The sequence below is a fragment of the Giraffa tippelskirchi genome, chromosome 4, assembly GCF_054371585.1.
Source record: "Giraffa tippelskirchi isolate mGirTip1 chromosome 4, T2T-mGirTip1v1.2.pri, whole genome shotgun sequence".
Classification (NCBI taxonomy): domain Eukaryota; kingdom Metazoa; phylum Chordata; class Mammalia; order Artiodactyla; family Giraffidae; genus Giraffa; species Giraffa tippelskirchi.
In genome coordinates, this window is record NC_137278.1 from 191,469,128 (window position 1) to 191,496,066 (window position 26,939).

The following is a 26,939-nucleotide window of genomic DNA, read 5'->3' on the forward strand; positions in this document are numbered from 1 at the left end:
GGAGGAGAGACACGTGGAGAAAGTTCAAGTCCACACCCAGTGGGACTGAACCTTGAACTTCAGCTCCCACATAAAGACAAATGTCAGGCGCCCACTGCTCACGTGGCTGCGGCCACACTTTTATTGTATCTGGAGGGAAGAATGGCAAATAACTTATTTTACAAGGAACAACCCCCTGCCGGTGTGTGGACAATACCCACTTCCAGAATGCAGAGGGTGAACACAGGGTACATCTATTTACAGAGGCTGAGGAGCAAGGGGATGGGAGATGATCAGTGCCAGGAACTCAGAGCAAAACAGCACACATTCTCCTGGCAAAGAGAATTAAGGCTTGTATACCCTGGTGCGGTCTGAGGGATGGCCCCAGGTAAGGCACAGCAGGGAGGTAAGTCTGAGGACCAGTGGGAGAGCTGGCACTAGGGACCCTGGTTAGGTGGCATCACAGAGGTGCGAAAATTTTGGGTGACTTTTAAGCCTGTCCCAGCTGGGCAAGAAGGGAGGTACCGGTAAGTTGGCTTCCAGTGTAGATGTGGGCAGAGTAGGCTGAGAGATGGTCCTTTGCTGGTTTTGCTCAGATGTGCAACTCAGCTCTGAGCCAAGCGATCGGCAGAAAGCCAGCCCAGAGTCAGAAGAGTTGGCTTCGGAGGCTGGACAGGTCAGTGTGTGGGTCAGATGACCAGAGCCTCAGTCACATGTAAAATGGCAGGGATGGTACGAGTCACCCTGAGTTGCCCAAGACTCCCACTCGAGAGAAGTAGCCTTGGGATAGGACCAAGGAACAACCGCAGTACTGCTGAAAACTGTGGTCCCCGCAGCCCCATCAACCCCAGGACAGAGGAATGGCAGCCGAGGATGTGGGAGGAGAGGTCTTCCTGTGATGCTCCTGGGAAGACTCAGGACTCAGCCTTCATCTCGTGGACTCCCTGCTGGTTCTGCTGGCGTGCTGCCTTCATCCTACCCATTGGGTCATGTTAACTGACATCTTTCCTTCCTTCGTAGTCACTGTAAGGGCTAACCCGAGTCTGGACCCGCGGAATGGAGAAATCCTTTGGAGAATTCCGATTCTGAAAGGGAAGCATTTCATCTTGTTCAACTCACTCCACTTTCCAGCCATTTCCACAGCACCTCTTACTCCAACCCAGTCGGGATTCTAATGTTCCTCCCCTTTCTTCTCAGCCCTCCCCTGCCCTGTGTTCGGGTCTCCTGTCCTAACCTCACCAGGCAGATTACAGGAAAAGTAGACCTGTCATCCTCTCTAGGTGACATCTAGGGGCCATCAGAGTGGCAACGTCATCTATTCCTGAAGGACAGATGCTCCTGGGGTGCTAATACTGCCGACGAGAAAGGGGAAAGGGCTCCTTTACCTGTAGCTGGAAATGGGTGGAGTACGGGGCATAGAGCGTGGCCCCTGTCTCTTCAGTACCTGAAACAGATGGAGAGGAGAAGGTGAACATCAGGGTCCCCTCCTTTGTGTCCCCACCTGTGCTCATCCCAGGTGAGTCATGTATAAACCATGATGCATATCCATTTAATTCTCTGTCTCCCTGGGAGATGATCAGGGTTTTTGTTTTGTTGTCTGTTTTGAAAGAGCTACCTTACTCTCTTTTTAATTCTTTTAATATTGATTTATTTATTTGGCTACACCAGGTCTTAGTTGTAGTACCTGGGATCTTAGTCCCTGACGAGGGATTGAACCTGGGCCCCCTGTATTGGGGGTGCAGAGTCTTAACCATCAGACCACCAAGGAAGTCCTCGATGGTCAGTTTTATGCCAGAGGAAACTGTCCTTAAGCCTAGGACCAGGCACAGAGTCAGCCCCAAATTGGTTGAATAAATGAACAGCTAGCCACGTATAATCACTAGGGAAATGCCCTCCAAAACACCCTCCAGGGGGACATATGCACACCCATGGCTGATCCATGTTGACGTTCGACCAAACAAACACAAAATTCTGTAAAGCAATTATCCTTCAATTAAAAAACTAATTAATTAAAAAAAAATAACCCTCCAGAGGCTCTTCGTCCTAGGCCACTTCAAAAGCACATTTGAAGCTAGTATTTTCAGACACAGATCTGACCAGAGGGATACCTAGAAGGAATCTTACTGAGGCTTTACCCACTTCTTTACCTGCCCAACAAGGAGGGGTGGAAATTCCATGATTTTCTTTGTGAAGGGATAGAATCTATGAGCAATCATTTTCTATTATTTGGGAGAAATTAAAGGGATTTTTTTTTTTCTTGGCCAAGTGGCATAGAGGATCCAACCAGGGATGGAACCCGTGCTGCCTATGGTGAAGCGTGGGAGTCTCAACCACTGGACCACCAGGGAAGTCCGAAATCAGAGGGATTTAAACTCAGGAACAGACCAGTAAACACACACATTCATCACAAAATCTATTTAAGGAATTCCCTTCCAGTCCAGTGGTTAGGGCTCCACACTTGTACTGCCGTGGCCCGTGTTCAATCCGTGGTGGGGGAACTAAGATCTCCCAAGCTGCCCATGCATGCTTGAGTGCACGCTCAGTCATGTCCAACTCTTCACAGGGCAGCTAAATACATAAATACAATGCAATTTAAAGCAATCCACTTATTTCCCACCAAATTTACCTCTTCAGTTTACTCAACAAATACCTAAGCACCTTCGGTATGTGAGATATTGTGAAAGATAGAAGGATTAATCAGAATGATTCCTGCCCTAAGGCTGACACTGGAGAGTCCGGAATATCTGACAGCTATGCAAATAACTCCAAGATGAGACAGACTCTGATAACAGCATCTCAAAGGTCTAGAGCTAGACGGGTGGAGAAAAGACTGAGCGAGACTGGGGAATAGGGATGCTGGAAAAGGGAGAGAATAAGGAGGGACATGTCCTCTTTGAATAAGAGAATAAGGAGGGACAGACACTCTTTGAGCCCAGACAGGCAGACAGGAAAGTGCAGGGGACTTGGTTTGTTTGAACTGAGAGCACAGCTTTGGGGGTGGTGGGGTTCCGGCTGTGAAAAGCCTCACCAGTAGTGTGTGCTCAGTTGTTCAGTCATGTCTGACTCTTTGTGCCCCCGGGGACTGTAGCCCACCAGGTTCCTCTGTCTCTGAGATTTCCCACGCAAGAATACTGGAGTGGGTTGCCATTTCCTTCTCCAGGGGATCTTCCTGACCCAAGGATCGAACCCCCATCTCTTATGTCTCCTGCATTGGCAGGCAGATCCTTTACCATTGAGCCTCCTGGGAAGCCCACCAAGGATTTGGTAAACCCAGTAGATACTGGGGAGCCAGTGAGGCATAGAGGCAGGAAAGGGGGTGGGCAGAAAAGTATTTTAAGGAGAGGGAACTGACAGTGGTCCATGGAGTGAAGGGAAAGGATTAAAGGAAGGAAGGTCAGTTAAGGACCCAAAACATGGATTCAGGCATGAGGTGACAGACTGAGGCACCAGGAATGGACAGGACGGGATGGGTGGGAAAATATCCCCTCTGCCTTGCCCCTGGCTCTCCCCCTCCCTTCAGACTTCCTGGGGCACAGGAGAGGGACCAGGGCTAAAGAGATAATACCAGCAGGTTGTGTACCACAGGCTCCAAGGACAGAGAAATTCACTAGCTGGAGCTATGAACCTGGCCTTGGAGGTCCCTCCCTCCTATTCCCAACCCCCTCCCCTTCCCTGGTTAGGCCCAGAGGCTGATACAAACTCAAGAGACCAATACAGAGAGGCATATGAGCAAAGGCAATTTCTGGCTATCAGTGTAGTTTGGCTGCTTACCACTCCAGACAAGAGTAAAATTCCCTCCCGCAGGACAGAGATGGACAAGAAAATGTAGCTCTTCAGGCTACATCAAAATCCTCGGTAACTTTATGGAGATTCCTGCTGGTTTATGATAAAAGAGTTTTCTCCCCACTTTGTGCTCCGTAGTCTCTGCATGGCTGGGCTTTGTGCACTCAAATCTACAAAAGCAGGGGCTTCCCTGGTGGCTCAGTGGTAAAGAATCTGCCTGCCAATGTAGGAGATGTGGATTCCACCCCTGATCTGGGAAGATCCCATACACCTGGGAGCAACTAAGCCCATGTGCCACAACTGTTGAGCCAATGCGCACGGGAGCCCGGAAGCCACAACTACTGAGTCCCCGTGTTGCCACTACTAAAGCCCAAGCACCCTAGAGCCCATGCTCCGCCACAAAAGAAGCCCCTGCAATGAGAAGGCCTTGCACTCAACTGGAGAGTAGCCACCACTGGCCAAAACTAGCACAGCCAAAAATTAAATACATTACTTTTTTTTTAAATCCACAAAGTCTCCACATTTCTACAAAAGTTGCCCAGTTGTCTTTTATAAAGGACACCACCATCTCACCCACTTGTCTCTGGGAATTTCTCTAAACACTCCTTTCTCTAAACATTCCTTTGCTCCATCTTGTTTTGATTCAGAGAAATCTACATGGTATTGGGTAGAAAGTACTAGATAGGGGCTTCCTGGTGGTCCAGTAGTTAAGACTTCACCTTCCAATGTAGGGGGGTGCACGGGTTCAATCCCTGGTTGGTGAGCTAAGATCCCACATGCCTCGCGGGCAAAAAGCCAAAACATAAAGCAGAAGCAATGTTGTAATAAATTCAATAAAGATTGTAAAAATGGTCTGTGCCTGTGTGCTCAGTCATGCCTGAATCTTTGTGACCTCAGGGACTGTAGCCTGCCAGGCTCCTCTGTCCATGGGATTTCCCAGGCAAGAATACTGGAATGGGTTGCTATTTCCTTCTCCAGGGTATCTTCCTGACCTAAGCGTTGAACCCGCACCTCCTGCACTGCAGGCAGATTCTTTACCCCTGAGCCACCAGGTAAGCCTAAAAAAACAGAAGAAAGTACTAATGACTCCTGAGGCCAGCTTCTAGTTCTATTTGTCTCTAACTAGCTGGATGATTTTAAGCAAGACCTGAGTTTTGGAGAACTTATGTTTTATCAGGCACATGTCCTGCATGTTCCCGACAGTAATAATATCTTATCCTTTTATTTTATCCACTTTTTCCACAAAGGATTCTGCACCCAGCCAGGTTCTGTACCTTGAATGATCCCCTCTTGAGAGTAAGCTCTGTTCACCACGCCATAGCTCTGCTTCATGAGCTGAGGCTGACAGAAAGCATCCTCCACAGGGTAATCCATGGGGTTCCGTTGCCTTGTGAGCAGCTGAAACTCAGGTGCGACGTAAGCCAACAGGAAAACCCAGCCATTGGCCACCAAGGCTGAACTGAGAATGGTGTCATCCCACTGGGGGCCGGGGGTAGGGGCCAAGAGCAGGGTGATCCACGCCACCCAGATGGCAATGGAGAGGATCGTGGCGAGGTAGATATGGGCCCCGTGCCTCTTCCAGGCAGTGAAGGATCCCTGGAAGCTGAAAGAGGCTGTGAGGAAGGTCAGCGCCATGAGGAAGAGCACGTAGATGAGCAGCATGACGAAGTCCTCGTTGCGCCGTGGAGGAGAAAGCTCAGAGAAGACGTTGACGTTGGTCCTGTTCATGGTGAGGACCACATACTCGATGGCTATGATGTCCTGCACCAGGCTGAAGCCCAGGGCCAGGCCCAACATCACCAGCATGGACAGCGGCTGCCCGCCCCGGACCAGCTTCATCAGGTTGAAGGCGTGAACCAGGAGGCAGGAGAAGCAGAGGGCGAAGAGGACGCCGAAGAGGAAGAATCGCGTGGGCCCTGTGCTGCCATCGAGTGTGATGATGAAGGCGAAGGTGAGGCCAAAGATCCCCAGCACACCCAGGAGGAAGAGGAACTGGGTGGGGAGCAGCTTGCGCTTGTTGGAGTCCTGCACCTTGCAGATGAGGACCAGGAGGGCGATCATGAAGGCCACCGAGGTCACAGCCCCCACACCAGCCAAGGTCTCTAAGACGATGCCCCAGGCTGCCTCCTTATCACAGAGTCTGTAGTACCTGGGGTCCAGGTCTGAGCGGCAACCAGCAGGGGCTGCTGTGGACATTCTGGTCCTGTAAGAAAGCAAAGTTGGGCTGGGGGTGAATCTCTCCCATAAACTCAGGCACAGAGGACCAGAAACAGTTCAGAGACAATTTTGTATATTTAGTCAGGATGTTTTGGAGAAGGAAATGGCAGGTGAAGTGAAAGTTGCTCAGTCGTGTCCAACTCTTTGCGACCCCATGGACTATACAGTCCATGGATTTCTCCAGGCCAGAATACTGGAGGAGGTAGCCTTTCCCTTCTCCAGGGGATCTTCCCAACCCAGGGATCAAACCCAAGTCTCCCTCATTGCAGGTGGATTCTTTACCAGCTAAGCTACTAGGGAAGCCCAAGGAAATGGAAACCCACTCCAGTATTCATGCCTGGAGAATCCCATGGACAGAGGAACCTGGTGGGCTACGGTCCATTGAGTCACAAAGCGTTGGACACAATTGAAGGGACTTAGCACAGACATTCAGGGTTTTACCCCTTAATTTACAATGTTTGATCAAGCTACTAGCTGTTCTCCACCTCTCACAGCAAATTCTAAAGACGGATGAAGGGAAGGGATACCTCATACCTCCCTCCCCACAATTTAACTATATTAATATTTTCCCTGAAGCCAGGAAACCCAGACTCTGGAGTGTTTGAGTCACATCTCAAGAAATACGTCAAAAATAACTTGCCAGGGTTCCTGCTATTTTTGGCTAGTGCTTTCTTAGGAACAGGTGAACATGGAATTATCTAACCATAAAGTTAATACCTTGGGAATTCCTTGGCGGTTCAGTGGTTAGGACTCAGCACTCTCAGTGGCGGGGCCCAAGTTCCATCCCTGGTCAGAGAACTAAGATCCCACAAGCCTTGTGCAGCAGCAAAAAAAATAAAAAAATAATAAAGCTAACACTTGTTGGGAAAGATTGAAGACAGGAGGAGAAGGGGACCACAGAGGATGAGATGGTTGGATGGCATCACTGACTCAATGGACATGAGTTTGGGTGGACTCCGGGAGCTGGTGATGGACACAGAGGCCTGGCGTGCTGCAGTTCATGGGGTCTCAAAGAGTCAGACACGACTGAGTGACTGAACTGAACTGAATCATATTAACAGTCTCCAGTTTTTTTCTACCTCAGGCCCAGCCATGGATATTATCTGTAAGCCTCCCAATCTCTCTCAGACAAGAGAATCATAGGTATTATCTGAGTTATCTGAACCATAGATTTCTCTGCAGAGTGTCAGCCTTCCCCACTTAGCCACTGAGCCCTCATCTTGAGCTCTGCTGTCACATATTATTTTCCCTCCCTAATTAAGGTTTGTAAGGATGGCACTGCTGATCCCGAAAGCAATGGAACCAGTCTTCCCTGTCATAGAGTTGGCCGTGCCACGTGGCCATGTGGGATCTTAGTTCCCCAACCAGGGATCAAACCCATGCCCTCAGCAGTGAAAGTGTGGAGTCCTAACCACTGGACCACCAGGAAAGTCCCCATAGCAAGCTCTTAATCAGCTACTTGTAAGAAGGGACAACCTGGAAGACACAAAAACAGGAGGTGATCCAACAGAAAAGATTACCAATAGCTAATGCTCCTTTTTGGGCTTCCTTGGTGGCTCAGATGGTAAAAAAAAAAAACAAAAAAAAACCCACCTGCCATGCAAGAGACCCAAGTTCAATTCCTGGGTCGGGAGAATTCCCCTGGAGAAGGGAATGGCAACACACTTCAGTATTCTTGCCTAGAAAACCCCATGGACAGAGGAGCCTAATAGCTTCTCAACAGACCTATAATTTTTTTTTTCTGAAATATTTGACTGTTTTTAAGTTTCTATGACACAGTAGAAAGTTTTTGTTTTGTTGTATGCTGTTTATGGATTTTTTTTTTTCTTTTTGCTGTGTTGCAGGGGTGCTATGTGAGATCTTAGTTCCCTGATTAGGTGTGGACCCCATGTCCCCGGCATTAGAAGCACAGAGACTTAACCATTGAGCCCCAGGGAAGTCCCTCCAAACTTCACTTTGTAACCCAGCCATTCATTCAACCAGCCACTACGTGTCCATCATTCTTTCAGATGATCAACTGGTAAAGGGGAAACAGACATCAGACATGTTTCTTGCTATAGCAGAAGAAACAGATCTAACCTGCCACTGCTGCATAGCCTTCCCATGGGCTTTCCTGGCCAGGGGTCTGTCACCTGGACTCCACCCCAGGGATATGACACCCTGGTCATCCCAACCGCATGCAGGGCACAGAGCAAAGAGTGGGTTACGTTCCACCTCCACAAGGCAGTGCAGAATGAGACGCAAGAGGACAAAGAAAGGCAGATGAGCTTCCGATACAGGCAACCCCTGAAATACAAGACCCCCCAAAGTCTGATATGGGTGGTACAGGACAGGGAGAGGGATGGGCCCCCCGTCCATGCTGAGGATGCAGAAGAGGAAGGGCCCGGTCTAGTTCAAGGGCACCCGTCAGCAAGGGAAGGGACCAGGCTCCGCTTTCTCCTCCCTCACCACCTCCCCGCCTCACTCCTCTCAGATTAATCATAAGGGCGGCTTCCAGCTGGAAAGGCATTTCTCTCACCCTCCATGCCCCTCCCTGGCACTGCTCCTTCCCCACCCCTCAGGGCAGTGCTGGTGGTTGACAAGTCATTGTTGTCATAATCATCTGATAATTACAAAGGACTCTGAACCAGTTTACTGTGAACTCTCAATCTTGAGAGACTGATGAGATTTTCCACTAAAGGAACAGTTCTGGTGCTGCTCAGAGGGGTGGTCAAGCAGACGCCGGGCCCCCTACTTGGACCTCTGAGCCCCTCACTTCTGTGCAGCTGAACAGGGAGGGTTTGTGTGCTGGGGCCTCCTGGCACCCACAGACCAGGGTCCAACACTGTAAGCACACAAGGTAGGGGGTCCCCGAAGAAAGAGAACCAGGTATGACTTAACATAAGAGAAACCATTTCTAGCCTAAACCATTTTGTGATCTATGCCTGGCCATAAGACTTGCCCTTGAAGAGGTCTCAGCAATTAACGATTTTTATTTTTTTGGCTATACCTCTCTCTCATCTGAGAGAGATGAGATCATCATCTGAGATCTTAACTCCCCAACCAAGGATCAAACTCATGCCCCTGCATTTGAAGCAAGGAGTCTTAGCCACTGGACCACCAGGGAAGTCCCCACTAGATCATTTTTATCCAGATCTCAAACATCATTCCCTACATAGCTGCTTCAGCATATATTTGTAAAGGACAAAACTCCTTTTTAACTTAATCCTACTTTAGAAATTAACAATGACGCTTTCATATCAAATATCCAGTTAAGGTTCATGGTCCTCAATTCTCTCAAATTGAGAAAATTTGAAAAACTTTTCAAATGAAAACTTCTTAGTAATTTCTTTTTTATCCAAGTGACTAATTTTTTGAAACTATTCTTCCTATTTCACTTCTCAGTCCTCCTCCACCCTTTCCCCAACATGACAGCGATTGCACAATGGGTCTGAAATGTCCTGAGCACTTTACATTTTGTCAAAAGGAAATAAAACTGAATAAATTCACTCACAAGCAGATGTGCACTGAGAAGGCATGGGTCACGCAGGGAATGGCCCAGATGAGCCTCCACGATGGGGGCCGGGGAAAGGGACAGGGTTCTGAGGAGCTGAAGTCCTTTAGAAAGCAGGGTTTGAGGAAGAAAAAAGCAGTACCACCATTTGAGAATAGAAACTCAAATAAAAGAGAATAAAAAAGCAACAGCCTCAGAGAAGAACCTGAGGGCTGGAGCAGAAAGAGAAACTGAAGTGAGAATAGAGGTCATGCGGTCATCATCCGTAACCAGAGTCAAGGGCAGAGAGACCTATGGGACTTCCGTGGTGGTCCAGTGGTTAGGATTCCATATTCTCACTGCCATGGCACAGGTTCAATCCCTGGTCAGGGAACTGAAATCTTGCAAGCTTCACAGCACAGCCAAAAAAAAAAAAAAGGAAGGGTGGGCAGAGAGACCTAGAGTCCAACCAAGAAAGCAGGTGCTCCTACAAAGGCCAAACGAGGACAAAAAGAGACAATTTACTCTTGGACCCACTCTGGAGAGGAGGGAAGGTCTCATAACTCATTCTCACAATGGGTCAAGCATGGTTGTATACAACTCACTTGTCTAAGTCTTGCAACCATCTTATGATATAGCCCATATCATTTTTTAATATTTATTTTTATTTATTTGGCTGTGCCAGGTCTTAGTTGGGGCACACGGAATCTTTTAGGTGTGGTATGTGGGGATCTAGTTCCCTGACCAGGGACTGAACCCGGGCCTCCTGCTTTTCGAGCATGGAGTCTTAGCCACTGGCCCACCAGGGATATCCCAGGCTTAGGCTTCCAGAGTCACTCTCTTTGTGGCTAGGGGAAGAGCTATCACCTGTACATCCTCAGCCCCTGCCTCCCTCTCCAGCCTCATGCCTCGCCATGCCTTCCTCATCATCCCCATATGTGGGCTTCTCATTATCCTCCCAACAAGCCCCACTATCTCGCTTCAAATCTGCTGCCCCATCTGTATGGGATGTTCTCCCTACATCCCTCACCTTAGAGGTCCCCTCTTCCAGGATGTTTCCCTGGATGCCCTAGTTCGATGAGAGACTGTTGTTGTTTACTCACTCAGTCATGTCTGACTCTTTGCGACCCCATGGACTGTAGCCTGCCAGGCTCTGTCCATGGAATTCTCCAGGCAAGAATACTGGAGTGTGTTGCCATTTCCTACCCCAGGGGATCTTGCCCACCCAGGAATTGCATCTCCTGCATTAGCAGGCAGATTCTTTACAGCTGAGCCACTGGGAAAGCCCCCTGATGAGAGCTACATCCCATGAATTCCCAGAGAGCCTCCACATCACCTGCATTTATCACAAAATCCTGTAGTGCCTCTTGGTGGGTCTTTGTCTTCTAAATTCAAAGCCTCCTTAAAGCAGGGATTGAGCTGTTAAAATTCTCTCCCCAACCACTAGCCTCGTGCCTGACCGCAGTGAAAGCGAAAGTCCCTCTGTCGTGTCTGACTCTTTTCGACCCCATGGACTATATGGTCCATGGAATTCTCCAGGCCAGAATACTACAGTGGGTAGCCTTTCCCTTCTCCAGGGGATCTTCCCAACCTAGGGACCAAGCCGCAATGGAGGTGGATTCTTTACCAGCTGAGCCACAAGTTAAGCCCAAGAATACTGGAGTGGATAGCCGTTTCCTTCTCCAGCGGATCTTCCCAACTCAGGAATAGAACAGGGGTCTCCTGAATTGCAGGTGCATTCTTTACCAGCTGAGCTACCAGGGAAGGGCAAGCACCTAACCAGGATGGATGAGTGAGCATGTGGATTGAAGTAGAATCTGGTGGGGAGCAGGGCTACTCTCGAGACAGTGGGGTGGGGCGGGTTTCCTCCTAAGCCCCCACTGCGTTCATCCCCAGTTCTAACTCCCTCTCACCCATCCTCCTCAGGTGGGCCTGAGGTAGGAGTCTGGCCGCAGCTGGGCTACTAAGTGATTCCAGGTGCTTCCTGGGAGCTTGGACCCTGAGTAAGCAGATCTAAGCAGAGGTTTTACTGGGATCCAGTCATTCGCTCCCGCCCAATTCTCTGATGACTAAACCCTGCACTCTGGAGGGAGATGGTGAGGTTTCAGCATAGCCCCAGACACGAGCAAGGACCTTGAGTCATAAGGGTGAGACCCCCTTCACTTATTACAGCAGCTGAGCCAACCACGCCCATCTAGTAATCCACCAACACCCACAGCCAAGACCCCGACAGCCCTTGGTGCTGGCCTAAGCCCTTTTCAGATGAGTCAGTGCATGACAGAAAGGTTAAAAAAACAAAAAACCAAAGGAGGAGGAAAGAGAGAGGGAAAAGAAAAAGAATCAAAGCGGGGGTTGGGGGGAAAGATGAGAGGGAAGCAGGGAGGGAGGGAATCACTGGGCTCTATTCCGAGGCCTCTGACTCCGACCTTTTGGACAGAGGGGTTTCAGCTGCCTCTCCGTGTGGACACCATCTCCTGGAGCCTCCGTTCTCTCCTCTATGAAAGGCAGCCGGGTGCTGAACTAGGCATTCTGAGCCCATGTCCAGCTCTGGGATGAACAGCTGGTTGTAGACAATTCCCAAGTCTCTTTCTCCCATCCCCTCATCCCCCTCCCTGCCCTGTCTCCTGTCATTAAAAGAATGTCTGGCCCAAACTCCTAACCAAACTCCAGACCAGGGCTGGAGGTGAGGAAGGGTCTGAGTACCGGCTCAGGACACCAGGGGAAAACTCGCCTGCCAGAGAGATCTGCAGGGTCACTGGAGCAGGACTGACCCTAGAGTGGCCCTGACCGACACAGGCGTTGACGGGGATGAAGGTCAAATGCCAGCATGTGAAGGGTCTCTCGGGTGCTCCTTTCCAACCTCTGAGACTCCTCTTTTCCCAGAGATGTGGGAGGATGTCTAGAGTTACTTACATCCAGACTTAGTAGGTTGCCTAGCTGGCTGTATGTGACCCTCCCCAGATTATCTGAGCAGGAATTATCCATGGCCCTGAATTCTGCCCAGAGCTGATCTTACATTCCTCCTTATATGAGATTTTCTCATTCTGTCATCTGAAAAAGAAGAGGACATCAGATGGTGAAGACTCTGCCTGCAATGCCGGAGACTCGGGTTTGATCCCTGCATTACGAAGATCCCTTGGAGGAGGAAATGGCAACCTACTCCACTATTCTTGTCTGGAGAATTCCATGGACAGAGGAGCCTGGCAGTCTACAGTCCACAGGGTCACAAAGAGTCAAACACAACTGAAGCGCTTGGCACAGCATATATATATATATATATACACATAGGGGCTTCCCAGGTGTTGCTAGTGGTAAAGAACTCACCTGCCAAAGCAGGAGACTTAAGAGATGCAGGTTCAATCCCTGGGTCAGAATCACCTGGGAGGCCCCCATGTGTATATATATATATATATATATGGTGCCTGGGTCAGGAAGATCCCCTGGAGAAGGAAATGGCAACCCATTCCAGTATTCTTGCCTGGAGAATCCCATGGACAGAGGAGCCTGATGGGCTACAGTCCATGGGGTAACAACTGAAGTAACTTAGCACCCACATATATATAACTGATTCCCTTTGCTGTACACCTGAAACTAACAACATTGTAAATCAACTATACTCCAGTAGAAACAGTAAAAAAAAAGCTTTTAATAAAAAGAGGAGGATGATAATGACTTCTTAGGATAACTGCCTGGGGAATGATAAAAAATAACTCAAGTGTTTGTTAAGTCAAGCCAAGTCTTCACACCATCCCAGCCAGGCAAACTGGCAATTTTCTAACATTTTAATATTCTCTCTATTCTGGAATTGCCACATTCCATCAGTAGTAATAACAATAGTCACAATATAAGTATGAATAATACAAATGACAACTACTGTCACATATGGAGTCCCCTTAAGAGCCAGACTCGATGCTGAGAGTTTGTTTCCATGTATATTCACTCATTAACATGGTTTTACATCTATTTTATCATTTAATATTCCTACAACCCATTTTGTAGGTGGTAAGACTGATTCTCGGAGAGATGAATTTACATATTCAGTGTAACAAAGGAAGATTATCCCTTTATGAATAGTCTTAATTAGAATTTAATCTTTTGTTTCATCTCTAAATCACTATTATGCTCCCTGAAGCTTTTCTCCCTGACTCCAGCCTCTATTTATTTTCTTATTTTTAATTTTTTAATTGAAGTATAGTTGATTTACAATGTTGTGTTAGTTTCAGGTATACAGCAGTGATTCAGTTATGCATATTTACATTCTTTTTCATATTCTTTTCCATTATGGTTTATTACAGGATATTAAATACAGTACCTTATGCTACACAGTAAGCATCTGCTAACCCAAACTCCCAATTCATCCCTACCCCAGCCCCTCTTCCCTTTTGGCAACCACAAGTCTGTTTAAGCCTCTCTCTATTTAAACAACATCTGAGAAGTCTCCAAAGTAAGCAATTCTGCAACTGGTCAATCTTCCTGTCAATCAACATTTAAGTGTCTACTTTGTGTCAGGTGCTGTGTTAAGTATACAAATCACTCAGACCCTCAGACCCAAAGTGTGGCCCCTGCCCCAGGACGACCAACAGAGTCACACTGACACACAAATAAGGGTTACAGAGTGTTTGGGGAATCTCGAGGGCACACGGAAAAGAGTGACCCACTCTCTTTAATGGGGTTTTTTTTCAAAAAAGCCTTTAGAGAGGAAACCAGGGAGATGAGGCCTCAGAGATGCGCGAGGGATGGTGGGAAATTCTTAGGAAGGCAGAACCAATGGAGCTTAGATATACAGGCTTGTGGGAAGAGATGCCTGGTTTAGATCTGTTGAATCAAAGATGAATTGGAGGGACTTCCCTGGAGGTCCAGTGGTTAAGACTCAGCTCCCACTGCAGAAGGCACAGGTTCCATTCCCCGATCCCTGGTCAGGGAGGCATCGTTTAATCCTCACAACAGCTCTGTTATTATGCCCCCATTTTTTATTTTATTGGAGTCTACTTGATGTACAGTGTTGCATTAGTTTCAGGTGTACAGCAAAGTGATTTAGCTATACATATACATATATTCATTCTTTTTTAGATTCTTTTCTCATATGGGTTAACACAGGGTATTGAGGAGAGTTCCCCTTTGCTATACAGTAGGCCCTTGTTGGTTATCTTCTGACTCATATATAGTAGTGTGGGTGTGTTCATGCCAGATTATGCCCCCTTTTTACAGTGCAGAAAACAGAGGAACAGAGACATTAAATAACTTGCCCAAGATCACCTGACTTTTAGAAACCAGGCTCCTAGAAGTTCCCTGGTGGCCTAGCGGTTAGCATTCTGGGTTTTCACTGCCATGGCCCGGGTTCAATCCCTGGTTAGGGAACTGAGATCCTACAAGCCATACAGTGCAGCCAAAAAAATAAATAAATAAAAGCCAGGCTCCACGACACGGGATTGTGCTGACCTCCTTGTACTCAGACATGTGAGTCTGAGGCTCAGGAGATGTTTGGGCTGTGAGCACAAGTGAGTGGTCACGGAGGGGTCACAGCAGGTATTGGAAGGCTGTGGATACCAGATCATCCAGAGAGCATGCATGGCAGCGAGAGGGCTGAGGACAGAACCCTGGAACACCGTCTCAACCAAGCAGGAATCAGCAGAGGTTGTTCAAAAGAGATTGCCAGCATTAGTACAAGAAATAAGCCCAGCTGGTCTCCCAGGAGCCAAAGAGCAACTTCCCAGAGTGGTTGATGGAATAAGACGCTCCAAGGACAGCAAAGAAGAGAAGACCTGAAAATGGACTTTTGGATTTAGGAGTTAAAAAAACAGAAAATGGATCTGCCAGGGGACTTCCCTAGTGATATACTGGTTAGGACTCCCCCTTCCAATGCAGGGGGTGCAGGTTCAATTCCTGATCGGGAAGCTAAGATCCCACATGCCTCTCGGCCAAAAAAAACTGAAACATAAAACAGAAGCAAATTTTAATAAAGTCAATAAAGACTTCAAAAATGGTCCACATCAAAAACATCTTAAAAAAAAAAAGAAAGCATATCAGCTCCTTTTTGTCTGTTAATACAGATTCAGCCTCAATTTGAGCTTCAAGGCTTTTCTCCAACTAGTCCTCCCACCTCCTTTTCCAGCCTTCCTAACTCCCATCCCCACATCTATGAAAAACTTCCAAGAGCATTTTCTCTCTGGAAGGGAACTGGGGCTCATCTAAGACCTTCTCTGACAAAGTGGCTCTTTGCCTCACCACATGCATTATTCTCCTTGCCAGAAAGACCCTTCTCCCCCTAATCACAATTCATGTACCATGTTTCTTAGAAATTTGACTCCAAATTTACCTCTACCTTGAGGGTTTTTTAGTTATCAGTCCCATCTCATTCTAAATCTGTGATCTCATTGTAGTTATTAACTATTTTTCAGCACTCAAGTCTTTCCATAGATATGTCATATATTACAGCAGTCCCCAATCTTTTGGGCATCAGGGACTGGTTTCTTGGAAAACAATTTTTCCATGGACCAAGGCGGGGTTGGGGGGTGCTTTCAGGATGATTCAAGTTCATTACATTTATTATACACTTTATTTCTGTTACTATTACATCAGTTCCACCCCAAATGATCAGGCATTAGATGCCAGAGGTTGGGGCTCCCTGATACAGTATACATTAATAGCAGTGCTAATTTGCCTATCAGATAGCAAACTTTTAAGGAAATAGAGCAAATCTTCTATTTGTTGGTATTGTCCTCACTATGTGCTCTGCACAGTGGTTGCTGAGCAAATGATTTGGACTAATACTGAGGGTGAATAAAACTCAAAGCAAGTTATTCATTAGTAAGTGTGAGTAATGGAAAGGAAAGATTTTGGGAGCTGCATATGTGGTGCTAATTCTTGTGTTTTAGTCTAGGCTGAGTTCTAAGATGAGGGTGGAGTCCCACGGAAATTTCCCTGAACTAGGTGCAGGATTAGCTGTAAACGGAAAGTATCTACAAGAAAATGTCCAGGATCCCCTCTTCCAGGTAAGCCAGATGGATTCTGATGACATAAAAGTGATGCATCATCGCAACAGCATGTGAATAACATCTGACTAACATCACTGAGTTGAGTTTCTGAGTAGTAACGAGGAGAAAATAAATCATCATTCCCACATAGGTAGAGTCAAACAAGCACTGAGTTGGCCAGAAAGTTCACCTGGGTTATTCATAAGATCTTACAGAAAAGCCTGAATGAACTTTTGGCCAACCCAAAATAAGAACAGTGTTCATCCCAATTTCTTCACTTTTTGGAGATATTATCATATTCCTCTATTCTAAACAATGTATGTGAACTTTGGAAAAATTACTGAAATATAAAATAAAATACAGGAAATCACTTTTTTTGACTTAAGATTTTGAATGAAACTACTAAATCTCTTATGCCCAGAATTTAAGGATGTGAAAAGCATCCAGAAAATATGTGGATAAGATGAAGTGGTGAGGGTGGGATGTTCTGGGAGAATAGCATTGAAACATGTATATTATCATATGTGAAACAGAACACCATTCCAGGTTCAATGCATGAGACAAATGCTCAGGGCTGGGGCAATGGGATGACCCAGAGGGATGGGATGGGGAGGGAGGTGGGAGGGGGGTTCAGGATGGGGAACACATGTAAACCCATGGCTGATTCATGTCAATGTATGGCAAAAACCACTACAATATTGTAAAGTAATTAGCCCCCAACTAAAATAAATAAATTTATTAAAAAAAAAAAAGATACCATTTTCTCCAAATAAATTTAATGTTATTTCAAAAAAAAAAAAAAAAAGATGAAGTCCTCTTCTGGTACACCACCTCAAAGACACCTCTTTCAAGTGTTTTATTTCCACATACAAAGGTGATATATTTATGTTCTGAAACTTATCTCTCCTTACAAACCTGTATTTCTAAACCCTGAGAATGGTACTACCATACCCTCAGTATATCTAAAAATACAATATAGATTATCTAATGTGGGAGAAGATGGAGAGAGCAGACTATGGCCAAAATTAGATGACAATAGCAAGCAACTATTATTACAATAAATGTAAATGGCAAGTTTTTTATTTTGAAAAAACTAAATCAAACCGTATTTTACCTACAAGAACCTCACCTAAAACAATAGGATTCAGAAAAGTAGAAAAAGGAAAGGAAAAATGAAACTAAGTGCAAAAAAAGCAACAACAGATAGGTTTATTTAGCAAGTATTATGTATCAGGTACAAAGTTAAATAATAGCTTGTTCAAGGTAAGAAAAATAAGAATTGAGTTATTATCACACAAAGTTTAGTTAAGGCAAAAAGCTATTATGCTGACCTAAAAACTTTTTTATAATAATTAAGAATGCTCCACATTGAAGATATAACCATCATAAACTTGTATGCAGTGAATAATATACCACCAAAATACATAACACAAAAGCTACCAGGAATACAAAAAGAAATCAAAAGAAATACTATAGTTACAGGAGACTTTAACACTTCTTTATCACTCCTCAGCAAATGAAAAAATAAATAGCAATAAGGTAAATTTTTAAAGTGTTCTATGAATACTTTAATTAAAATATGCTCTATCTTTATATTTTATTAGATCTCTATGGTTAATAATATAATTCAGATCCTCTGTATCTGTGATCAGCAAATATTTTCTGTAAAGGGCCAAACAGTAAGTAGTTTGGGCTTTGCAGGCAATTTGTTTGTAGCAGAAAGCAGCCATAGATGATATATAGACAAAATGAGCATGGCTGAGTTCCAATAAAACTTCATTTACGAAAACAGGCTGTGGGATGTTTTCGGCCAGGAATCTGGTTTACCAACTTCTCTATATGATTTCTTCTATTGAAGTGGTCATGAAACATTCACAAAACAGCATTATTTTAGACCACAAAAAAATAGTAATAACAATAAAGTCTAAAATAAGAAATGCACAGACCATATATTTTGACCACAAGGCAATCAAAATAGGAATATAAGCAGAAACAAACACACCAAACTACTCAGAAAATTCGAAGACTCTTCAAGCAAAATTATTCTTCCATTCATTGTTTTTAAGGGCCCTATTATACCAACACATCATTTCCTGCCCATTTCCTCAGCTCAATCTGTAGATTTTTGAAAAACAATGAACCTGAAGACAAACCCCCAGAATGAGAATGAGAATAAAACCATAGTCAAAATTCTTCTTCGTGCCCTGTTACCTTCAATTCTCACTAAGGAGTGGAATGCAAAAGAGCATACTCCAAAGAGGATGCTCAAAGAGACATATATAGATAGAGAGGGACTCTCAGCCCTGGCAGGGAGCTGAGGACCCTTTCAAGACCCCTTAGGAGGAACTCACGGCCCAGCTCAGCCTTTTCACAGCTGGCGGAGCTGGGATGAGAAATCTGGCTTCCTGGCTCAAGGCTAAGAGCAGTTCCCAGAATGTCAGCTCATTCTGAGTTCCGCTCATTCCTATGTGCCCTTGAAGTACCCATCTACCTCTCCACACCTCGAGGAGCCTGTCTCCCAGGTGACGCCTCTGTAGACCCTCCCGGTACCAGCACACAGACCAGAGGGCGGAGCTCTGACCCCCATCCTCATCCCTCCCAGGGGTCACAAGTAACTCAAGTATTCCCTTCAGGAATGAGTCCACAGCCCTGGCTGATTCAATCAAACCCTTCAACAGGTGTGGCGTGTACAAACATCAGCCTGGAAACAACTCAGGAATGGAAAGTCCTACAAATTCCTTGAACCTGAGCTGGCTTCCCCTTGCTTCCCCCCCATCCCCCCGGCCCCACCCGGGGAGGTTTAAAGGACCATATCCGACAGTTGGGGTTCATTGCTGAGTCCCATCTGGTTGGTGCCTGAGGGTGGGCTGTTACTGGATACTCAAATGGACATTCAACCCAGGAGTCCAGAGTTAACTCAAGGGACAGCAGAAGGGAGAATGCTGCAGAGTTGATGGCCACGTTCATGTCACAAGAAGAGCTGGCTTCTAGAATCTACTTCCCAAAATTCAGAAGGGCACACTTGTGAAACGACAAAATAAATGGACACTTCTCAGTATCTGGGTAAACTAGCATCCGTCACCATCTCCTTCTTCCTGCCCACTCAGCCCGTTCCCTGCCATTCCTCTAAGATCTTCCTCCCTCTTTCCTCTTTCCCTAGACTGAGCCCAGAACTTTTCACCTGCCGGGCCAGGATTCCACCTACTCAGTTTGTGTATCTGAGCAGAAACTATCCTGATTATCTTTTTGCTCTCTGCCTCTTAGCCTGGGAAGTTCAGGGGGGAAAAAAATCTGAGTTGAGTTAAACTACAGGAATTCCTTTCCTGGGATTTTTTTTTTCCCTCCAAGGCAGCTGCAGTTCATTATCGGGGTTTCTCTCCTCTTGCGTCCCCTCCTTCTAGCACCCCCTACCCGCCCTACTCCGCACCCCCCATCCCCGAGGATTTCAGTCCCCGAACCCAGCGCGCTCTGGCTCCGTGCGCCTCACTTACCCTGATGCCTCGGCTTTGGCGCGTGAACTTGGCGCTGCTTCGCGCGCGCGGAGGGAGCACTGTAGCCCCTATAGGTTCTGGGGAAGCCCGTGGGCAGGGATCGCGCCCTCGCGGCGCCGAGCAGTTATAAAGGCGGCAGAGGAGGAGGGAGTGAGGGGGTGAGCAGAGGGACAAGGGGCGGGAGAGGGTCAGGGGGAGAGGACACGCCTATTCCAGTTCCACGGCGCTGCGCGCTGTTATGAAAATAAAGTCCCCGGGCCAGGGCATGAGCCAAAAGCCGCCTGACGTCAGCGGCACAGTCACCTTTGCAATGGGTGGTGGTGGTGGTGGGAGGGGAGACCCAGAGCACCCACTCCGCTCAGCGCGCGGCGCATCAGCTGGTCAGGACGTCCAGGGACATAAGGTAAAGAAAGGGGTCAGAGAGCAGACTCTTCCTAACCGTTTGGCCAGCTGTCACCTCCAGGAGGGAGCCACCCCCGCCCTCCGGCCGGGCACTCCAGTCCGCCCAGGACACGGGCTGGACAGTTCGCAACGTCCCATGTAATTCCTGGGTACCCTGGGAAGCCAGGCCGGGGAAAGGAGGAACTGGCCAGCGCCTGGGTGCTCCGCAGTGGCAGTCAAGGCGGGTGGAGGCCAAGAAAAATAGCCAGCCCTGCATGGCAACTCCTCTGGTCAGAACTGTCCCCAGACCCACCAGTGCTGCCTGATGGCAGAGAGATGGAGAGGACAGGTCCTTACGTCTTCATTTCCTCACTACCCGCTCTTAGAGCCTTGACAACGCAGGTGGAAGAGAATGGATGCCAGATAAAATTATGAAATAAAGGAATTTGCCTTTCTGTCTGGTTCCCCCTCCCTCCACTACCCGCTCCTCCACCACTGAAATCTGCTTTTATTGACTTGTCAAACAATCCCTGAGTGGCTGCCTCCTGGGTGCCAGTCTCTGGCAAGGCTCTACCCCACTGCCATGCAAGAGGAGGGGCTGGGTGCATTTAAGGTGCTGGTTAGTTAGCACACCCGGTCAGCACACCTGGGGTACTATGCATGTAAGTGAACTAAACAGGGAAGGTCTAGGACTCCCCAGCTTTCAAGAGTCTTTTTTTTTTTTTTTTTAAGTTTTTATTGAATTCGTTACAACATTGCTTCTATTTTGCTTTTTTTTTCTTTTTGGCCAGGAGGCATGTGGGATCTTAGCTCCCGGGCCAGGATTCGAACCCACACCTCCTGCACTGGAAGGCAAAGTCTCAACCACTGGACCCCCAGGGAAGTCTCTCCAGAGGCTTTTCAAAGCTGGTATTTCGGAGACAGTGACTCCAGCTTTGTAAGTTTTTATTTCTCTCTCAAGAAATCACAGCCAATGTCGAGCATCTTGGAAGACTTCCCTTGAGGCCTGCAGCTCAAGGGTCTAAGTCCACGGGCTCCTCTCCCGGACTCCTAGGCCTGTGCACACGCTTGCGTGTGTGTGTGTGTGTGTGTGTGTGATTGTCAGGGACCGGAAGTGACAGCACTTTTTAGCATGTGCTGTCTGCTAAATCAGGTCTTCTCTCTGGACCTCAGGTCTCTCATCTGTTAAAGGAGGAAGTTGAAGTGGTTCGTCCTAGTCACATGTATATGTCATTCAAGCCACAAAGGTCAGCCACACGTATAATTTAAACTTTCTAGCAGCCAGCCACATTAAAAGAAATAAGAAGAGGGGAATTAATTTAATTTTAATGATGTATTTTATTCAACCCAAGAGATCCCAGACATTGTCATTTCAACATGTAATTGACATTTTTTTAAAAACATTAATGAGCTGCTTTTCAGCCTTGTTTCAAACTATGTTCTCAAAAGTGCAGTATATTATAGTTTTAGTCTTGGCCAAATTGAACCAGCCCCAGTTCCAGTACTCAAAAGCCCTGGGCTAATGGTCTCTAAGGGCTCTTTGGGCACCAGCATTTAGGGGTCTGGATCACCAAGGTTAGGATGAGGTTCATGACATCAAGAAAAAGATATCAAGTTGACAGAGGGGGTAAAAGCAGAGATGGGGGGTTCATGACTTTGGGGATTCCCTACCCCCAACATCCCCCAATCCCCAACTCGCACAAGAAATTCTGGGAAAACTAATGAGAAAAGCAGGAATGCATTTTCTTTTTCCTGTTGCTCCCGGCTGGCTGGGTGGCTGGCAGACCCAGGGATTCATCCAGGGGAGCCTTGTGGACATGCCTGTTTGGAAGCGCTGCCCTTGGTCACTGGTGCCCATCAGTCTCCACATTTCTGTTTACTGCAGATTTCCCACCTAGTCCTCTAAGCGCTCTCCTTTTTTTTTTTTTTAATAGTATCTTGTGTTTATTTCTCTGGAATCTTCCCTGGTGACTCAGATGGTAAAGAGTCTGTCTGCAATGCAGGAGACCTGAGTTCTATCCCTGGGTTGGGAAGATCCTCTGGAGAAGGAAATGGCAACCCACTCCAATATTCTTGCCTGGAAAAATCTCATGGACAGAGGAGCCTGGCGGGCTACAGTCCATGGGGTCACAACAAGTTGGACATGACTGAGTGACTAACATGCACTGCTGCTGCTGCTAAGTCGCTTCAGTCGTGTCCGACTCTGTGCGACCCCATAGACGGCAGCCCACCAGGCTCCCCCGTCCCTGGGATTCTCCAGGCAAGAACGTTGGAGTGGGTTGCCATTTCCTTCTCCAATGCATGAAAGTGAAAAGTGAAAGGGAAGTCGCTCACTCGTGTCCGACTCTGAGCGACCCCATGGACTGCAGCCTACCAGGCTCCTCTGTCCATGGGATTTTCCAGGCAAGAGTACTGGAGTGGGGTGCCATTGCCTTCTCCAGACTAACATGCACAGTATCTTGTTTTTTCATATTTATTTATTTATTTGGCTGCACTGGATCTTAGTTGCGGCATGTGGGATCTTGTCCCCTGACCAGAAATCAAACCCTGGCCCGCTTGCATTGGGAGTGCTGAGTCTTAGCCTCTGGACTGCCAGGGAAGTCACAACACTCTCTCTTCTAACCTTTTCTCTTTCCATGTGTACCCAGTCATTCAGTCTTGTCTCTTTGCAACCCCATGGACTGTAGCCCACCAGGCTCCTCTGTCCATGGGATTCTCCAGGCAAGAATACTGGAGTGGGTTCCATTTCCTCCTCCAGGGGATCTTCCCAACCCAGGGATCGAACCCACATGCATCTCTTGAGTCTCCTGCATTGGCAGGCAGATTCGCTACCACTGTGCCACCTGGGAAGCTCTTATCAATAGACAGCCCAGCCCCATCCAGGACTTCGGTGAGGCACTCAGGGCACAAAATTTAAGGTGGCACTAACTCAGCCCTGAGAGTGGATGCCTCCTTAAATGCTGAGCCCTGGGCACCTTGCCCTGCCCCAGAATCCTGCGGGTCTAGCTCTCTGGGAGGTAGGGGAGCCTGAGGAGAGGGCACTAGCTGAGTAATTTTGCGATGCCCTCAAGGAAGACAGGGAGGGACCCAGTAGCTGAAATAATTTACTTGCTGATGGTCAGGAGACCAAGGCTGAGGTCCTTAGAAATCAGTGAGAGAAAAAGCCTAAAGGGAGTCTAAATGGAGTTCTGCTCCTCTGGGTGTTATCCGGGTTCGAGTGACCGGTGGCATTGTTGAGGGACAAGAAGGGAAGCCCACGTGACTGGAAATCAGAGGAGAGAGAGACTCACAATAAGGGCGCTTGTTCCCGAGGCTGGAGAGGACCTGCATTCAGCCGCAAGGCCGGCAGGGATCACTTTCCGTGAGGACGGGCCTGGGTTTGTCCAAGGACACCGTCCCTGCAGACCCATCCCTCACCACCACCCCACCCCCACGGCCGACCATCCCCACCAGGACCCCACCCTGGACTGCAGGACAGAACCAGTCACACAGGCAGCTCTCCCTAGTGTCCTGGTGCTTGGACCCTCTCACCAAGGCCCCCTTGGCATTTAGGGCTGTAGAACCTCAGAGCAGGGGCTGCTCTTTACTCTGCCCACCCTTCCTCACCAGCAAGATGGAAGGTGCCACCTGCCAACCTGCGCCCCCACCCCCACCCCCCGGCCCCTGACCTCCATTAAATCCCATTTAAGAATCATGTGAGGAATTCCTTGGAGGTCCAGTGGTTAGGACTCCTCACATCCACTGCAGGGGGCATGGGTCTGATCCAGGTCAGGGAACTAAGGTCCCCCCATGCCACTCAGCAAGGTCAAAAGAAGAAGGAAGAGAAGAAGAAGCATCTGAGTTGGGGTGGGGCTGGGTGAGGGGAACCCAGGGGAATTCTGTGTCCTCAGGTCAATTACACTCATGGAACAGCACGGATCACTGAACCTCAGCTCCCGCCAGCTTCCTGCTAACCGTGGCTTTTCCATCCAATTGCAAAACCATACAAGGAGCATCTGAGAGCCAACTATACGCCAAGCATCGCAGGGAATGTAATAAACATATGAGAAAGATGCTATTCAGTCTCTACCCCTGGAGGGAATCTCCACATTGTTTTTTAGCCATTTAACCACCAGGGATGATCTTCTGTATAACATGCTGGAATTCATAAGAAAACTGCCTTGAACGAGCTCCACCTGGAGGGGAGATGGATGTAACAAAACAAAAGTATGCATTGTAGAGAGTAGCATAGAAACTTATATGCTAACATATGTAAAATAGATAGCCCAGTGGGAATTTGCTGTATGACTCAGGGAACTCAAACCAAGGCTTTGTGACAACCTAGAGGAGTGGGATGGGGAGGGAGGTAGATGGGAGGCTCAAGAGGAAGGGGACATACATAGGTATACCTATGGCTGATCCGTGTTGATGTGTGGCAGAAACCAACACAATATTGTAATTATCCTTCAATTAAAAATAAATAAATTGAGAAAAAAATACAGCTTTGGAACACAAAGTATGCATTGTGTTACATGCTATACCGAAGAAACACACAGGACCACGGCTGGGCACAAAAGGCCACAGCATGCAGAGTAGCCCTCCCTAGAGGTAGGGGAGGGGAAAGGCTTAAAGGATGAGTAAGCTTTTCAGGTGGAGAGGGAGGAGGATGAGTGAGGGGGAGGACATTTCAGGCCAAGGGGACAGAATTTGCAAAGGCACAAAGGTTGTGACAGCCCTGCCCAGCAATGCAGCATGGACACCAAGTGTGGGCAGCAGGCGATGAAGCCAGACAAGCAGACAGTGGCCAGATGGCAAGTGGAGGGCCAGACTCATCCCGGAAGCAGACGGGCACTGCAGCAGGAAGCAGGCAGCTTACCTGAGGCAGGGGACGCGCAGCCTCTGCAGGGGTCCTCAACCCAGTGACCAGGGTCCTCATAAGAAGAGGACAAGGGGACTTTCCTGGTGACCCAGGGGTTGAGAATCCATGCTTCCACTGCAGGGGACACAGGTCTGATCCCTGATCGGGTAACTGAGGGGGCTTCCAGGTGGTGCTAGTGGTAAAGAATTGGCCTGCCATATATATGGAATTTAGAAAGATGGTAACGATGACCCTATATGCGAGACAACAAAAGAGACACAGATGTATAGAACAGTCTTTTGATTACCCTGAGGGATGGGATGGGGAGGGAGGTGGGAGGGAGTTCAGGATGGGAAACACATGTACACCCATGGCTGATTCCTATCAATGTATGGCAAAAACCACTACAATATTGTAAAGTAATTAGCCTCCAATTAAAATAAATAAATTTTTTAAAAAAAGAATTGGCCTGCCAATGCAGGAGACATAAGAGACATGGGTTCAGTTCCTGGGTTGGGAAGATCCCCTGGAGGAGGGCATGGCAACCCACCCCAGTATTCTTGCCTGGAGAATCCCCATGGACTGAGGAGCCTGGCGGGCTGCGGTCCGTGGGGTCACAAAGAGTCGGACACGACTGAAGAGACTTAGCACATATGCACAGGGACCTCCACATGTGCCGTGGAGCAAAAAAAAAGAAGAGGACATGGAGAGATACACAGGTACAGAGGCGGCAGAGGCACGGAGGAGGCCACAGGTAGGCAGAGGCTGGGGCTACTCTGCCACCAGCCAGGGAGCATCAAGGATGGACGACAGCCTCCAGAAGATTCTCCTTCAGTGCTCCAGGAGGAACCAGCCCTGCCCACACCTGGGCTTCAGACTCCCAGCCTCCCAAACAAACTTCTGTTGCTCTGGTCTGTCATACTTTGTTACGCAGCCCTGGGAAACTAAAACACTCGGGAATGAAGACAACTGTGTATCATCCAGCAGGTTCCGTGAAATGCTGAGAGGAGCCCACCTGGCGTAGCAGGAGACCCAGGCCTTTGTCTTGACATGGCCTTGGCTCCGTCCTCCCATCTCCAGGAGGTCAAAGCGGAGAAGTGGCGAGTGCAGAGGGTAAACACGTGTGACTCAGGAGACACGACACTCGAGGTCCCAGGAGGCAGCCTGTTGGGGAACCCGAGCTTGCGTTCAGTGTGCTGGCCAACCTCCAGCCCTGCCTCTTGTGATCAAACCATTAAAAATGCAGGGGTTATAGCTCATACTTGCCCACCTTCTCTGGAACTGGCTTTGATATTGGGCTCACGGTCAGGGTCTTGATTCCAAGGAAAGTTATGAGCTGAAGCCGCCACGTGAGAGCAGTGCCACCAGTGACCCCAAGGCTGGAGTGGAGAACCCTCTTAACTGCCCAAACTGGTTCAGTGGCAAGGAACCTAATACAGCTGCCAGTCTCCTCTTCCAGCTCTCTTGCACCTGCCCAGTGGATCTGCCCTGACCTCCCTCTCTCCTTTCTCTGTCTCTGTCTCTCTCTCTGGCTGTGCTCAACCCAGGGCAGGGAGTCAGTGACGAGAGGGACTCACATTAGAATGAATTTCCATGACTTGACCCTTGGGGTTGGGAAGATCTGCTCTGAATTTTATAAACAGCTCCAGGATCTGTTTCCTCATCTGAACAAAGGAAGCTGATTTCACTGAATTCATGGTGTTGTCAGGAGCATCACATGGAGTTAGTGTGATGCATTGGCGATTCAGTAATGTGCACGCACTCACTCATGGATTTCCAGCCCTGAGGATAGGAAGGCAGCTTCC

At 47.9% G+C, this 26,939-nt stretch overlaps 1 protein-coding gene across 2 annotated transcripts; it reads right to left on the minus strand.

Annotated features, from left to right (window-relative positions):
• Positions 1 to 103: 103 nt before the first annotated feature.
• Positions 104 to 20,004, minus strand: GPRC5A (G protein-coupled receptor class C group 5 member A). 2 transcript variants are annotated; one of them, XM_081588508.1, is made up of 5 exons: positions 8,498 to 8,514; positions 8,059 to 8,265; positions 5,037 to 5,965; positions 1,365 to 1,423; positions 104 to 1,064 (listed from the first exon to the last, which is right to left on the minus strand). In XM_081588508.1, the coding sequence occupies exons 2-5, from the start codon at positions 8,145 to 8,147 to the stop codon at positions 972 to 974; spliced, it is 1,170 nt and encodes a 389-aa protein (XP_081444634.1). In that variant the 5' UTR covers positions 8,148 to 8,265; positions 8,498 to 8,514; the 3' UTR covers positions 104 to 971. The 2 variants fall into 2 exon arrangements, with proteins under 2 accessions (XP_081444634.1, XP_081444635.1); XM_081588509.1 differs by lacking the exons at positions 8,059 to 8,265; positions 8,498 to 8,514 and adding an exon at positions 19,917 to 20,004.
• Between the last annotated feature and the right edge of the window lie 6,935 nt (positions 20,005 to 26,939).

Excerpts from the sequence above, each read along its gene's own strand:
- GPRC5A (XM_081588508.1), bottom strand. The coding sequence starts at position 8,147 with ATGACCAGGGTGTCATATCCCTGGGGTGGAGTCCAGGTGACAGACCCC. Across the intron at positions 5,966-8,058 it reads AGGCTATGCAGCAGTGGCAG|GACCAGAATGTCCACAGCAG; the intron begins GTTAGATCTGTT and ends GCTTTCTTACAG. Across the intron at positions 1,424-5,036 it reads TCAAGAGGGGATCATTCAAG|GTACTGAAGAGACAGGGGCC; the intron begins GTACAGAACCTG and ends CATCTGTTTCAG.